The 15,621-nt window shown below is 40.7% G+C and overlaps 1 protein-coding gene across 1 annotated transcript in view; it reads left to right on the forward strand.

Annotated features, from left to right (window-relative positions):
- The window catches only part of LOC125239111, a 69,991-nt gene extending 54,727 nt beyond the window's left edge, over positions 1–15,264 (forward strand). The window contains exons 10-14 of the mRNA XM_048146604.1: positions 1,385–1,492; positions 4,219–4,368; positions 6,176–6,289; positions 9,793–9,879; positions 11,068–15,264. Coding sequence (XP_048002561.1) covers positions 1,385–1,492; positions 4,219–4,368; positions 6,176–6,289; positions 9,793–9,879; positions 11,068–14,316 — 3,708 coding nt within the window. The 3' untranslated portion in view covers positions 14,317–15,264. The remainder of the gene's footprint in view (positions 1–1,384; positions 1,493–4,218; positions 4,369–6,175; positions 6,290–9,792; positions 9,880–11,067) is intronic.
- The last annotated feature ends 357 nt before the right edge of the window (positions 15,265–15,621 follow it).

Below are 15,621 nucleotides of genomic sequence, written 5' to 3' on the forward strand. Positions count from 1 at the left end.
GTGGAGTAAAATGTGAACATTTATTCAGCTCTCCTTCAGGACACACCTGCAGGTATACTCTACTTATACACGTTCAAATTATACAACTCACTGACTATTTTGAACAGTTGATCGAAGGCCGCCATCTTGCCGAGGAAATTTGCTCGGGCGAGGCAAACGTCGCATGAGCACGGACGATCCATGACTCAGGAACAAATATATGTCTCATCACACAAATAAATGCCCTTACCGGGATTTGTAACATCTTATGTACCATTATATTGATTAGGTTAAATGAAATCTAACCTAATCACCTTTATTTTTAACTAGCTTTTGCCCGCGGCTTCGCTTGCGTTAGAAAGAGACAAAAAGTAGCCTATGTCACTCTCCATCCCTTCAACTATCTCCACTTAAAAAATCACGTCAATTCGTCGCTCCATTTTGCCGTGAAAGACGGACAAACAAACAGACACACACACTTTCCCATTTATAATGTTAGTATGGATAGTGATTCATAAATTGAAACCAACTAATCAATACAGGATATCCACACTATAAACTGACAGTACCGGACTTGTCAAGAACCGATTTCAGAACATTGTTATCGAAATATGGTGAAATCCTTCATCCTCTTTTGTTATAAGTAATTTATCTCGTTCAGTATAGTTATTTTCACTCTTTTTCATATTATTCTGCACGGGTAGCATGGTCGCACGATAGACGATAAAATATCAGGCCGTCCCTATCGCACTATTAGTAAGTGCGATAGGGACGGCCAGATGTTTTATCATTTATCGCGCGACCATAATTGCCTGCCTGGGCACATTAACGATAAAACCCTGAGAAAATTTAAAATATTTACTTCTTGTTTACATCACTGACATTCGATGAGTTTCGACGACGGGTGTCAAATAGTAATCCTTGCCAGTAAAAGAAATTACATACATACATACATACAATCACGCCTGTATCCCATAAAGAGGTAGGCAGAACACATGAAACTACTAAAGCTTCAGTGCCACTCTTGGCAAATAAGGGGTTGAAAGAAAACGAAACTGTGACATTGCAGTGACAGGTTGCCAGCCTCTCGCCTACGCCACAATTTAACCCATATCCCATAGTCGCCTTCTACGACACACACGGGAAGAAAGGGGGTGGTGAAATTCTTAACCCGTCACCACACAGGTAAAAGAAATTAGTTCAGCTGATAATCCGCAACGTGGCGAGTGTCAAATAAAATCTTGTCAGGCAGCGTTTCCACTTAAGCGTCGCGTGTCTCGGGGCGCTTCCGCACCTCAGGACATGCGTCTCATAGATGTGGCCGGTCCCTCAGGCTATAGTATGGAATTATGGAATCCACCTTTGTTACATTAGAATGATCTTAACGTTCGCTTCTGTCCAACAGAGGATAGACCTGCGCGACAACCGGCTGGGCGCGGAGGGTCTGCAGGCGATCCTCTCCGCCATGGAGACCAACACCTCGCTCACGCAGGTCGACCTCGACGACCCCAAGGTCAGTAAATAGTCTACCAACCAGATTATGGCAGTATCAATGTACAGAAAACTAAAGTCAAACAGCCGCAGATACAGTAATAGGCGAGACGACGGCCGTGTAAATCACACTCTATACAAAGCTAGCGTACACTGTCTAATCGTATGGGAGTAAGTGAGAGCGCGATGTCACTAAAAGAGGGCGGATAGGTACGAAAAGTGCGGAAAATATTAAAATAAAATAGAAAGATGCATTATTTGTGCAAAATGTTTCGTTAGTGTTTTAGATATGTATATATTTGTTATTATAATATTAACTAAAGACAACTAAGTGAATAATTGAACGACACACAACCGTTTAATGACGAACTCGAGACCAATCTTTGCAATTTTTTTCTATCGAGCCGATTTCATTAAATCGTGTATCGAGTACGGCTATGTTCTTTGAAATATAATGAATAATAACATATAATTTACTTGGCTTACTAAGACTAATAGTTTGTCTTAAAAAACTGCGCAAATAACATCAATTTTACGCAATTGGGTGTTGTCAGCCCCTTAATGATTTTGTGTACGAATTTTTTTTCGAGTCATCATCAGGGATATCTTAAAAATGCTGAAAAAGATACATATACCTACCCCCTTATTCATAAACGTACACTAAAGTTATCAAGCCGATAAAATCCGTTTGTCCTTTTCCGACGTATTGGTGTGACAGAAAGAGACAAACGAATTTTATCGGCTTGATAAGTTGATAACTTTAGTGTACGTTTATGAATAAGGGACCATCCATACACAGGCGACGCATGTCCTGAGACGTGGAACGGACGTCAGCACCGCGTCGCTTGAGTGTAATTTAAAAAACGTCCCCTCAGTACATTCTGTATAGGAAGGACGTAAGACGCGCTCCCAGGCGGCGCGGCGCGCGCCAAGCGACGTCCCTTGTGCGCCCTTCCTATACAAAATGTACTGAGGAGACGTTTTTTAAATTACACTCAAGCGACGCGGCGCTGACGTCCGTTCCACGTCTTAAGACATGTGTCGCCTGAGTCTGGATTGCCACTAAGGGGGTTAGTATACAAAATGTGTGCATATTCTTAAAGAAAGATTTTTGCGTGTAGGAACGTCTGCAAAAAATGTTATGAAACTTAGTCAAAAGTGGAAAAAATACTGCTTCTGGTGTAATGTAATCTTTCTTCCAAATTTCACCTCTATGCCGACGATCTCCAGATATACAGACAGGGAGTAATAGGTGATCTTCCTTCTGTTATAGAGAGTACCAATGATGACTTGTCGCGTATTCTAAAATGGAGTACCAGTCATGGTCTGAAAGTGAACCCTGAGAAGACCCAAGTCATCATTGTTGGCAGTAGCAAACTCATTCCCAGAGTAGACTTTGCGAATCTTCCTCCCATATACTTCGACGGTGTCCAGATTCCTTTATCACATCAAGTGAAAAATCTGGGTGTTGTTATGGACCGCTCCTTATCTTGGGCGCCTCAAGTAGGCGAGGTTAGTAGGAAAATTTTTGCTGCTGTTGGCTCTCTTAGGCGATTACGTAACTTCTTGCCAATCGCCACCAGAGTTGCGCTTGCACAGTCTCTTCTTCTGCCGATACTCGATTATGCTGACATCTCCTATCTTGATCTCACAGAGGAGCAACTGAGCAAGCTAGAGCGAATACAAAATCTCTGCATCCGGTTTATATTTGGATTGCGTAAATTTGATCACGTCTCTCATTTCCGCGCGCAACTCAAGTGGCTCCCAATCCGCTTTCGACGAAATTTTCATATTCTTTGTCTCTTATATAATATACTTTTTAATCCCACCACACCTCGTTACCTAAAAGAACGTTTCAGTTATTTAAACTCCACTAGATCCTCACAAAACTTGCTTCTCTCTGTTCCTCCTTCCTCTTCCAAATTCTACAATTCTTCTTTCACTTTTCGGGCTGTACGGCTCTGGAACTCTCTTCCTGTCGAATTGAGACGCGCTCAATCCCTTCCTACTTTTAAATCCCATCTGAAAGACTATTACTCGTATTTGTCCCTTCATTAGTGTCTCTGTAAATTCTCCACTTACACGTTTGGCACGAAATATTGTATGTATTATAATATATGTATGTAGGTATATAATATGTAAGTAGTATGTATGTATATGTATGTGTAGCTATTATATGTATTATGTAGGTATATGCTTTTTAGCTACAATTAATTACTTTTAATTTAGTTTTTTTGCACCTCCTAATTAGTTAAAGTTATGAATACCATTTTTCCACTACCCAAAGGTTGCCTGGAAGAGATCGCTCTTTAGCGATAAGGCCGCCTGTTGTTTACCTCTGTAATAAAATTTATTGTAATGTGTGTGTTCCTATGTACATTTCTGAGGTTGTGCAATAAAGTGGATTTGTATTGTATTGTATTGTGAACTCACGCACTCTATCACTTTACAAGTGAAATATGCAATACTGGCTTTTGCCCGCGGCTTAGCTCGCGTTAGAAAGAGACAAAAAGTAGCCTATGTCACTCTCCATCCCTTCAACTATCTCCACTTAAAAAATCACGCCAATTCGTCGCTCCGTTTTGCCGTGAAAGACGGACAAACAAACAGACACAAACACTTTCCCATTTATAATATTAGTATGGATAGTGATTTAGAGTTCATATCTCGCCCAAGGTAGTAATATTTTGAAATTTAATCTAAAAAATCGGGAGTTCAAATAAATAATGAATTGGTCGATGTTCACAGGAGTCTTCATCTCCAACGGATGACCCCGTAGTGCGCCTGACACGAGAAGTGCGCGCCCTCTGCCGGCGAAACGAGCCCGCCGCAGCCAGCCCGGAGCGAAGAGTCACTAGAAAAATCAGTTTGACGTGCCACACACATTGTTTACATCGGGTAACTAATTAACTATTGTACTGTACTCTTAGAAACTATTCACACTTAGCGATGACGCGACGAGTCCGCTGCGGCTAGCCCGGAGCGAAGAGTCACTAGAAAAATCAGTTTGACGTGCCACACACATTGTTTACATCGGGTAACTAATTAACTATTGTACTGTACTCTTAGAAACTGTTCACACTTAGCGGTAACGCAACGAGACCGCTGCGGCTAACCCGGAGCGAAGGGTCACTAGAACAATCAGTTTGACGTGCCACACACATTGTTTACATCGGGTAACTAATTAACTATTGTACTGTACTCTTAGAAACTATTCACACTTAGCAATGACGCGACGAGTCCGCTGCGGCTAGCCCGGAGCGAAGGGTCACTAGGAAGATCAGTTTGACGTGCCACACACACTGCTTACATCGGGTAACTAATTAACTATTGTACTGTACTCTTAGAAACTGTTCACACTTAGCGGTAACGCAACGAGACCGCTGCGGCTAGCCCGGAGCGAAGAGTCACTAGAAAAATCAGTTTGACGTGCAACACACATTGTTTACATCGGGTAACTATTGTACTGTACTCTTAGAAACTATTCACACTTAGCGATGACGCGACGAGTCCGCTGCGGCCAGCCCGGAGCGAAGGGTCACTAGAAAAATCAGTTTGACGTGCCACACACATTGTTTACATCGGGTAACTAATTAACTATTATATTGTATTCTTAGAAACTGTCCTCACCTAGCGATAACGCAACGAGACCGCTGCGGCCAGCCCCGAGCGAAGGGTCACTAGGAAGACCAGTCTGACGTGTCACACACACTGACATCGGGTAACTAATTAACTATTGTATTGTACTCTTAGAAACTGTCCTCATCGATGACGCAACGAGACCGCTGCGGCCAGCCCAGAGTGAAGTTACTAGGAAGATCTCTCCTTGCGTTATAATAATGCTTTGCCATGGTTAGGACCATCCACATATTATGTTACACCAAATTTCAAGTTTTTGGACCCCTCCCCCTTATGTCACGTTTTTTGTATCCCTTTAACATAGATTGTCACATTTAGTATGACCACTCTTCCCCCTTACGCTGTGACGTAATATATGGTTGACGCCTTACGGAGCCAAACAATGCGTTTTCAATTTTATCGTTACTGCGCGACGACTCTAACTTAAAGTGGACACTTTAAGTTAGAGGGCGCCTTGCGCGCCCGGTTTGGGGCCTACGCCGCGTCGCCTGGGGGCGCGTCTTACGTCCTTCCTATACAAAATAGACTGAGGAGACGTTTTTCAAATTATACTCGGGCGGTGCGGCGCTGGCGTCCGTTCCGCGCCTTAAGATATGCGTCGCCTGTGTGTGGATAGTCCCTAAATGTGTGTGATGTGTTAAAACCGAAATAAAAAGTTAAAATAATAAGTTAATAAGTTGAAATATTTTCAAGAGAATTTAATTTGACTTGTGTTAAATCATAAATTAAATATAACAAGATTATACCATCCCATATATTAAAATGCCACCGCCTAAGACCGCGCTTACACTCCACTACACATAGATGGCGCCACAAAAAAAATGTCTTGTAGCTTTCGGTTATACTTGTAGATGGCGTTAAGTGTCACTTTTGACATAGATTTACGGCTCGGAATTGACACTGGCAATCTACAAATAATCGATGGTAACAAGGCATTTTTTTGTGGCGCCATCTATGTGTGGTGGAGTGTAAGCGCGTTCGTAGGCGGTCGCATTTTAATGTATGGGATGGTATGATCTTGTTATATTTAATTTATGGTTAGTTAGAAGTGTGTGATGTGTCGCAGAGCCTGGCGGCGGAGGAGCCCCGCGCGCGGGAGCCGGCGCCGGCGCGCCTGCGCTCGCCCGCGCCCTCCCCCGCCGGCTCGCCCACGCCGCACGCGCACCCCTCGCGCTTCTCCGTGAGTACACCACCATGCATATATAGCCATTAAGTTCCGATAGCCTAGCTATCGCGGTAGGGCTAGCGATCACCGGATCGCCCGGCCGTCCCCAAAAAGACGGCGTCAGACCGCCCCACATGGATGGGGCGCGCCTAGGGTTGCAAAAAAAACGGTTTTTTTCTGACTTGAAAAAAAAAACCGTGAAAAAAACAGTTTTTTTCTGGAGTATGTTTTTTTTTCTAAAGTACGAAATCTCAAAATTTGCAAAGTAGTTAATACTTTTATACGGTTTTTTAGACTTAATGTTAACTATTAAACGAATTTAATCAAATAACTTTAATTTCTGGTCTTATGAAAGTAACATTTACGAAATCTGTAGTTGGTAGTTTATCACTATTTACTGTTGGCAACACCACCGCCTCTCCACCCTACACGCAGCATCGGGGATTCCCCAATAAACTTTTGTATACTGAATGTTAATTGAATTAAAATGTACGTTATTGTTATTGAAACACGTTACCACTCACGAAAAACCGTTATTGTCGTATTATTTGTTCATCTGAAAAAAAAAACCATATTTCTCGGTTATTTTTCATAATTCTGAAAAAAAACCGTTTGGTTTTTTTTTCTATTTACAACCCTAGGCGCGCCCCGACACGGCCCCAACAGCGCTTAGCGCGGAAAGGGCCGCTCACACCCCAGCAGGGGTGTCGAAAGAAGATTCACCACCACCCAAATGGCCGAGTTCAGGCATCCGTCGCGAAAACGAAGGACGCCGGATCGTATCCAGCATTGGACTCATTTTTTCTTTGTATATGACATTTAATTCAATTTATAGTTTAAATAGTAGTGTAGAACAGCCATACTCAAAGTTTGCTCCGCGGAGCCCTAGGGCTCCGCAAAACCTCTCTGGGGGCTCCGTGTGAATTTTGGTTGACTGATATGCGACTTCAACTCTCTTCCATAAAACCAAAGATTCCCCAATTGTAAAAATAAAAACAAATAGAATCTAATGATTAGATTTTACTATTATGTTTAAGACTTATTAAAATAAAGATTTCTATAAACTTTTTATACATAAGTACATACAATCACGCCTGTATCCCATAAAGGGGTAGGCAGAGCACATGAAACTACTGAAGCTTCAGGGCCACTCTTGGCAAATAAGGGGTTGAAAGAAAACGAAACTGTGGCATTGCAGTGACAGATTGCCAGCCTCTCACCTACACCACAATTTAACCCATATCCCACCCAAGTAACATTTTAGTGCTATAATTTTGGTTTTCGACGCCAAAAGGTACTATAGATGTCGTATAAAGGTTTTCGGCGTGACCGCCTGTCGTATAAAAGCCTCCAGTAACACCTTTTAGCGCTATAAGCTTATACCACTAAAAGGTGTTATTAGAAAGTGATGTAAACGTTTATATCACCATTTTATAGAGCCGCTATAGGCCTGGTCTATAACAGGATCAAATATGACTACTATAGAACAATATTATTATATAATGGTGTTAGAAATCACTGTTATGCAATCAATTTGCGCTATTGAGGTTCCCGACCAGCCGCTATAGTTGTTGCGTTATACAGCTAAAAGGTGTTATTAGGAAGTGATGTAAACGTTTATATCACCATTTTATAGAGCCGCTATAGGCCTGGTCTATAACAGGATCAAATATGACTACTATATAACAATATTATTATATAATGGTGTTAGAAATCACTGTTATGCAATCAATTTGCGCTATTAAGGTTCCCGACAAGCCGCTATAGTTGTTGCGTTATACAGCTAAAAGGTGTTATTAGGAAGTAATGTAAACGTTTATATCACCATTTTATAGAGCCGCTATAGGCCTGGTGTATAACAGGATCAAATATGACTACTATAGAACAATATTATTATATAATGGTATTAGAAATCACTGTTATGCAATCAATTTTCGCTATTAAGGTTCCCGACAAGCCGCTATAGTTGTTGTGTTATACAGCTAAAAGGTGTTATTAGGAAGTGATGTAAACGTTTATATCACCATTTTATAGAGCCGCTATAGGCCTGGTCTATAACAGGATCAAATAACCTACTAAAGAACAATATTATTGTATAATAGTGTTAGTAATCACTGTTATGCTATCAATTTGCGCTATTAAGGTTCCCAACAAGCCGCTTATAGTATTTTTAGTAGTCGTATTTTAACAGAAATTAAAACCTAACTATACCACTATTTTGGGATATAGTGGCTTTGGAAAACCATGCTACAGTATTTAACACTGTAGTAGTGATATGAATACCATTATAGAGCTATTTTGCTGTATAATGAAGTTTTCAGGATACGTTTATATAGCTTTGAAAAGCGTTAATAGTCGTTTTCTAATGCCTTTTATATCTCATCGCCGTATACGTCACAATGACTCTTTTAAATCACAGAACTGTGGAATAATGGTTTCGGTATCTCTTTTAAAACACAATAGCGTTATAGCTGAGTTTACTATATCTATATGTTTTATAAAAAAAATGTTTAGAAGATCTTTCTATAGTAAAACATTGAAAACAAGTGTTGTTTTCTATATAAAGAACTTATAAGTTAAACTGGATCATAGTTAAAGTCTCATGCAACCCTAATTGAATCCACAATGGCGGGCTTATGGCAGTGAATGCGTATGATAAGTGACATAGTCGAACTATAAAAGCGTATGTTTTACTTCTTGGATCCATAGTAGAAACTATGGTGCCAATAATTTTATTGTATTAAATTATATTTATTTATTTTATTCAAAACAGCTATAAATCGAGGGCGCACTTAAAATACTCCATTAAACTAATATTCTTTTAACGGTAAAATTTCCATCGCATACCTTTTTGCAGTAATGATGGAATTATACGAAATCCAAATTATTTTGATTGACACTACACTTCACAAGTTCACACGCCACTTTTCATAAAGTTCCTCGTTTAGAACAGTTTTTGTTAAATATTTACACACATTAAATTATTTTAGAAATTTCATTCATTCGCATTAAAAGGGACGGCAACTGCTATTACAGAACAAAAAACCTGTATAACGGAATCTCAAATGCTACTATAGCATAAATTGATACTATAATAGCGTTACTGTGTCCTCTATGTCAACAAATTAGCACAATAGTCATCATCACATCACCATTATAGACCTTAAACGTCACGGATGATACTGCTATAGCCCTATTATATCACTAAATGGCTGCATAATTGCGCCAAATCGGCTCTACAGTACCAATATAGACTATTTATAGGACCATTTAATGTGATTTAATTTGGTGCTCTCGACCACTATAGGACCAGAAATTGTTACTTGGGCACAGTCGCCTTCTACGACACCCACGGGAAGAAAGGAAACTTTTTATTTATTTATTTAATTTAAGGGTTCCGTCAGATATTTTGCTTTCCAAAAGGGTTCCATGGGAAAATAAGTTTGAGAACCACTGGTGTAGAATATTTTATTTTTAACAAAAACATATATTAATATATTTATTATGATAATATGTAGGTAACGCGAGTGACGCCGGAGCGGTCGCCAACGGACACGACGCTACGCTCGCCGTACTCCACCCCCTCTAGGTTCAAGGTCGTACAGGTACATACTTATTTGTATTTTTATAAAATACTCAAACTAAATTAATAAAATAAAAATAATTTATTTGAGACAAAAGCCCATCCCAAGATATTGTAGTTTTTTTTTCGTATATTCAAGTCAGTTTGAGTCGTCGGCAACCCGAACCCTCCTTAGATCTTGTACACTCCTTTTTGCTGTGTACTTAACACAGCAAAAGGGAGTGTAAAAGTTTAGGGTTAGCAACGCGCATGTGACACTCCTTGAGTTGCAGGCGTCCATATGTTACGGTGACAACTTTCCATCAAGCGGACCGTATGCTTGTTTGCCACCGACGTAGTGTAAAAAAATAATCTGTGTGCCTAACCTAATGCCCAGACACTCCACGATTCGTGAGCGTTTCGTGAAGCGTTTGTACACGGCTACGCTCACTGCAATTGGCTGTTCTAGCCATAATAAAATAATATATTTTTTATATAGGGGTGAATCAACTATTTCTTGCCTTTTATTGCCATGGTTACGGTCCCCTGTGTCACGCTGGTTTTATGCAAAATTATGCTACTGAAATTGTGCAAGCATGCATGTTGTCCATGTTTGTAGGTGGCAAATTAAAGAAAGGGCTTGTTAGACCAAAAAAATGCATGTTTGCATAGTTTAAGGAGCATAATTTTGCATAAAACCAGCGTGACTCAGGGGACCGTAACCATGGCAATAACAGGCAAGAAAAAGTTGATTCACCCAATAGATTGCTTATTAGGGTGGTGTTCCACTGAGCACTATCACCAATTTTCTCGGGGGCTTATTGTCTTTATTCTAAATACTAATGTTACATTAATCAACATGTTCGGGCAACAACAGCTGTTCGGGTTGACATTGTCACTAACAAAGTCGCTCTAAAACAAGTTTTGAAATACAAAGACAGGTATTTATTGAACGTGTACACAAAATACCATGGAATGTAGTTTAGAAATAGAACCTTTACGGCTCAGCCACGACATTGGTCTAAGCGCGACAGCGGTGAGCGGCGGCCATACATTGGAGCGAGACACAGCGATGGGACTTTTCATTCGCACGTATGGCTGCCGCTCACCGCTGTCGCGCTTAGACCAATGTCGTGGCTGGGCCGTTACAGACAAATTTATGATAGGATTTATAGAGATGGAGACACTAGCTCAAACTATGAAATTTTAATGCAAACCATAATTTTTACAGGTAGCAGAGCCGCCCCAAATCCAAGTACAGTCAGCCACACCAGAGCAACCGACCTTACGCTCCTCACGGTTCTCAGTGACGCGCAACATGGACACCCTGTACAATCCTTCCGCCCCCTCACCCCCGCCCACACCCATGGCCACCAAGAATATGAAAGAACACTGTAATGACGAAACAGTGAAAGACCAACCAACTGTTATACTTGTCAAAGACGCTAGTGATGTTAAAGAGAGTGACAAAGATAAAACTGAAAAGACAAAAAGTGATAATACGAGTGATGATACTGTTGTTAATAGTGTAAATAGCGTTACAGTTAGTGATAGTGACCTCGAGGACGTGTTCCGCGACAAAACTGAGACGCTGGCCCACGAAGAGGCCGTTAGTGTAATAGGTGATAATACAGTTACTAAAACCGAGACGAAATTAGTTAAAACTAGCAAAGCGGTCAGTGAGAGTGAGAAAATTGATGTGCAGGTGACGGTTACTGTCAAGAAGGAGACTATAGATCCGCCCAAAGCGCCCGTCAAACAAGAAAAGGTAGAGGTAGTCGAAAAACGTGACGATGTCGCCATGAAACAGATAGAAGCGATCACGGAAGACCTAGACAATCTCATACAGGAGATGCGCGACAGAACCAAACCCGCTAAACCTATCAAAGTGAAGAGTGACTGCACGCAAACTGATATAAATATAGATAGCAAATTAGATACCTTTGACGATGTACCTGTTATTAATCGAGATAATGTAGTTCTTAAGAAAAACAAAAGCGAATCGAGCCTGGACAGCCCCGATCTGGAAGTTTCGAGGCTTATGAACAAAAAATTAATCAGCAGCCCTTTCTGTGACAGCAGCTCCTCTTTGGAAATATCCGGGAGCTCCATGGAGAGTCTGAACGCGATAGACCAGCCGGCCAAACCGATCATCATACAGGAATCTGTTGAGTCTGATTCCGAACTTGATAGAAGAAAAACTGATGTGGTATTGTCTACCGAGAGTAGCATAGAATCCACGAGTGAAGTCACTCCCGTCAACAGCGGGAACTTCTTGAACATGTCTGTCAGCTCCAACGAGAGTGTGTCTCCGATAATATTTGGGAAAAACAAGAAGATACACGGATCCCTCTCCAGCTTGGAAGCGAGCGTGAGTTCCTTGGAATCCAGACAAGAAAAAGTTATGGTGACTTCAGCCGACTCGGGTATAGAGTATTCCTTGCAAAACCCCTCTGAGAATAAAGAAGATAACTCGTCCAATGAAGGCACTTTAACTAACAATTCGAGTCTAAAAGAAACTGTAAAGAAAGATGGCTTCCAACTGCAAGAAACCCTCACTTGCACTCCCAAGAGAACGTCCAGCTTGCTTGATGTGCCTGCGCTGAAAACTAAAGGTTTGGACAGAATGAGGAAAATATCGTGGGTCGCGCCTTCACCCAGCTTCCCTATACCGAGGCCGGAACCAGAAAAAGAATCCAAAATCCCGGGCCATTTAGAAAAATTACTAAGCCTCTTCCAACACCCTGCCAGCATATTTTCTAGAAGCTCAGAGGACGAAAAGAAATCCACTTCAAATACTCCTCCTAGGAAGGACTCTTCTCTCACCAGTTCCTTTTGGTCCTGGGGCAGCGCTACCGAGAAGACAGAAGAAAAAGAAGACGTGGAAAGCCTCTCCGAAGCCACAGATTCAACTCTTTCCGAGAGAGTCCAAGTTTCTTTCGTCGATGAATCTTTCTCGAAAAAACTCGACAGCAAAACGCCGTCAACAGACACAGATAACACGCTGAGCGAGTTCCAATCCCCGCAGGGCAACTCTGAGGCTAGCGAGTCTGAAATAGATAAAGTTACCGAAAAAACCACCGATGACAATTTAGTACAAAAATGTTTAGGTTTAAGCTTAAAGTGTGACGCTAGCGCCAACGGAAACAAGGACGTGGCGAGAGCGTGTGATATAGTAGATCTCAATAAACCCAACGACTTAAATAAAAACTATGATACGAGTAAGCCAGACACCAATAAGAATTCCGGCGAACCGGATTCTAAAGAAGATAAAGACAAAATAGAACCAGTTAGACCCAGATCCTTCGCTGCGGTCCTAAAAGCGTCCGGTTCGGAAAATTCTCTAGACAAACAGAGTCCGGAAACCGGACAACCCGTCGACAAACTACCCAGCAAGGTCATCCGAGGCATCAAAGAAAATATAAGCCCAGAGAACACATTAACATCCACTATGACTAAAGCTCTAGCTTTTGAACTAACGGAGAAACAGGTTAAAAGTCAACCGATAGTTAACACCGTTTGGGAAGTAACGTTAGACAATGAACCTAAAATAGAAAACAAGGTCCAAGATTTAGCGCCTATAGCTACTATAGAGGAGACCTGTGACGAAACTATAGAAAACGCGCAGTTAGATTACATTGACGACATCAAGTTCATTGATGACAAAAACACTTCGAGCGATAGCGGCGTCACTTTGGAAGGTACTGACAAAGTAAAAGATTTGGAAAACATAGATTTGGGTAAAGATGCACTTTCGTACCTCATTTACGAAAACCAGGGACCTGTACCTAATGAAGAAGCAACTAAGTCTGAAGCTGAACCTAGCTTAGCTCAAGAATTGAGAGACGCTGAAATTAAAGAGCAACTTCTCGATCTATCACCAGAATTAGTTGTAGATGAAGAAGCGATAGAGCCGGATGTATTCAAAGAAGTTTTAAAAACCTCTCCTGTCGTCCCTCAAGCGAAGCTCAAGAAAGCTAACTCAGCTGAAGACATCTCACAATGCGAGGAGAGTCAAAAGAAAACCATCGCGTTCAAAGTGCCTGAAGTAGTCTCAACACCGAGAGATATCCCGGAGAGGAGAACGAAATTACGATCACGCAGCGGTTCCAGCCCCAAATCTTTACCGGAGAGTTTGAACAAACCTTCCCCGTTATCCAAAATGGACTCTGTTTTGTTTAAGAAAAAGAAAAAGGTGTCGTCTCTAGGGAAAATAGCTAGAGATTCTCTCCTCGCTTTGAATATGAGCGAAGAAGAGATAGCAGAGTTCAGACGGTCGTACAAGCTTACTTCCGTAGAGAGTTTGAGGTCTTTGGAGTCTGTGTCGGAAGATGCAAACTCTCAAAGTGGGACTTCGGTTGATTCTAGATGCAGGTCATGTCTGCGGACGTCTCAAGAGAGCCTCATGTCGCTGGACTCTATAAACGAGGACTGCCGCTGCGGAGAGGAGTGTGAGAAGCCGACCCACTCGGGGAGGTAATCGGGTTCATCGGAGTTATTGGGAGACTATGGCTTCAAAGAGGGCTTGTTACTTGTTTGCTTCTCAAATGATTTTTTTGATCATATACATTTGTTTAAGTACAAATTATAATAATCAACGTTTTTGATGCTTGTATGCTAATGTAAATAAAGAAAGTAGAAATAACAAGTTTTATTACGCCCAGGCTGTTGTAAAATGTTATACAAATATACATAGTAATGACGTACTTTGCCAACGTCAAACGTGTATATATAAACTTATTCACTATCCATAGTACTCCCAAGATTCTAAGTGTATTAAATATTATGTACAGTGCGTTTTAAATTTTATATAAAAAGATAAGGTTATCCATTCTTAAATATATGCGTTTGCATAAAATATATGTACAGAAGGTAGAAGATTATATGACTTTGCATACTAATATTATTGTCTCTTTCCAAAAATAAGGAAATAGGGATAGATGTTTTCTCTCGGTAATATTAGTATGCGGAGTAAGATGTTTATAATAGTGGTTCAATATATCAAATTGATATGTTGACATTTCTTCTCAAAAGTTTATTACTATAGTAAATATATGAAATAATCATGTATCTAACATAATGTAGCGCACTTCGCTAGATTTTATAACATATCTAAAAATTTTATAGAGTTAAAACCATACAAGTTAAAATTAATAACCCTAAAAAACAAATATTGACGTAATAACAAGGACTTGTACTTAAAACACGTTGAATACTTAAATAAAATCAACAAACTTATTTTTATTATATTTTGTTCCTTGAGGAACTCAAAGCTTAAGGTGTCATATACTAACTTTTACAATCATGTATCTAATAATATTATATACATTATGTGATTCGGCCCTGAGCTTGAAATCCGCAAATTATTTTCGTTTGTTTTGATGAACAATTGTGAAATGGGCCCTATTTTATACAGTATTTATTGTCGCCTGACAGTGAAACTCATAGCCTGTTCAACAAGGAAATATTGACGCTGAGTAGCAATGTTACTTTTCAACCCAGAAATAGGCACAAAATGAGGAGGCACATTCAAAGCTGACAGATGGCGCCACCTTATTAGTCCATTGCACAGGTAAAGAATTTCATACGTGAGAGCGAGATGATATTTTTTCTCTCATACACATATGAATGACAGTGACATAGGCACTTGCACAGGCGCCTGGCGGGATAAAAAGTCAGTTGCCTCCTCATTGTCAATGTCACTGGTGAAATAGGCCACAGGACCCTAATAAACAGTGACATCAGGGGCGGCTCACTCCGCGATCCTTTCGCCGCGCTACAAGTA

This window comes from Leguminivora glycinivorella, chromosome 25, assembly GCF_023078275.1.
Source record: "Leguminivora glycinivorella isolate SPB_JAAS2020 chromosome 25, LegGlyc_1.1, whole genome shotgun sequence".
Classification (NCBI taxonomy): domain Eukaryota; kingdom Metazoa; phylum Arthropoda; class Insecta; order Lepidoptera; family Tortricidae; genus Leguminivora; species Leguminivora glycinivorella.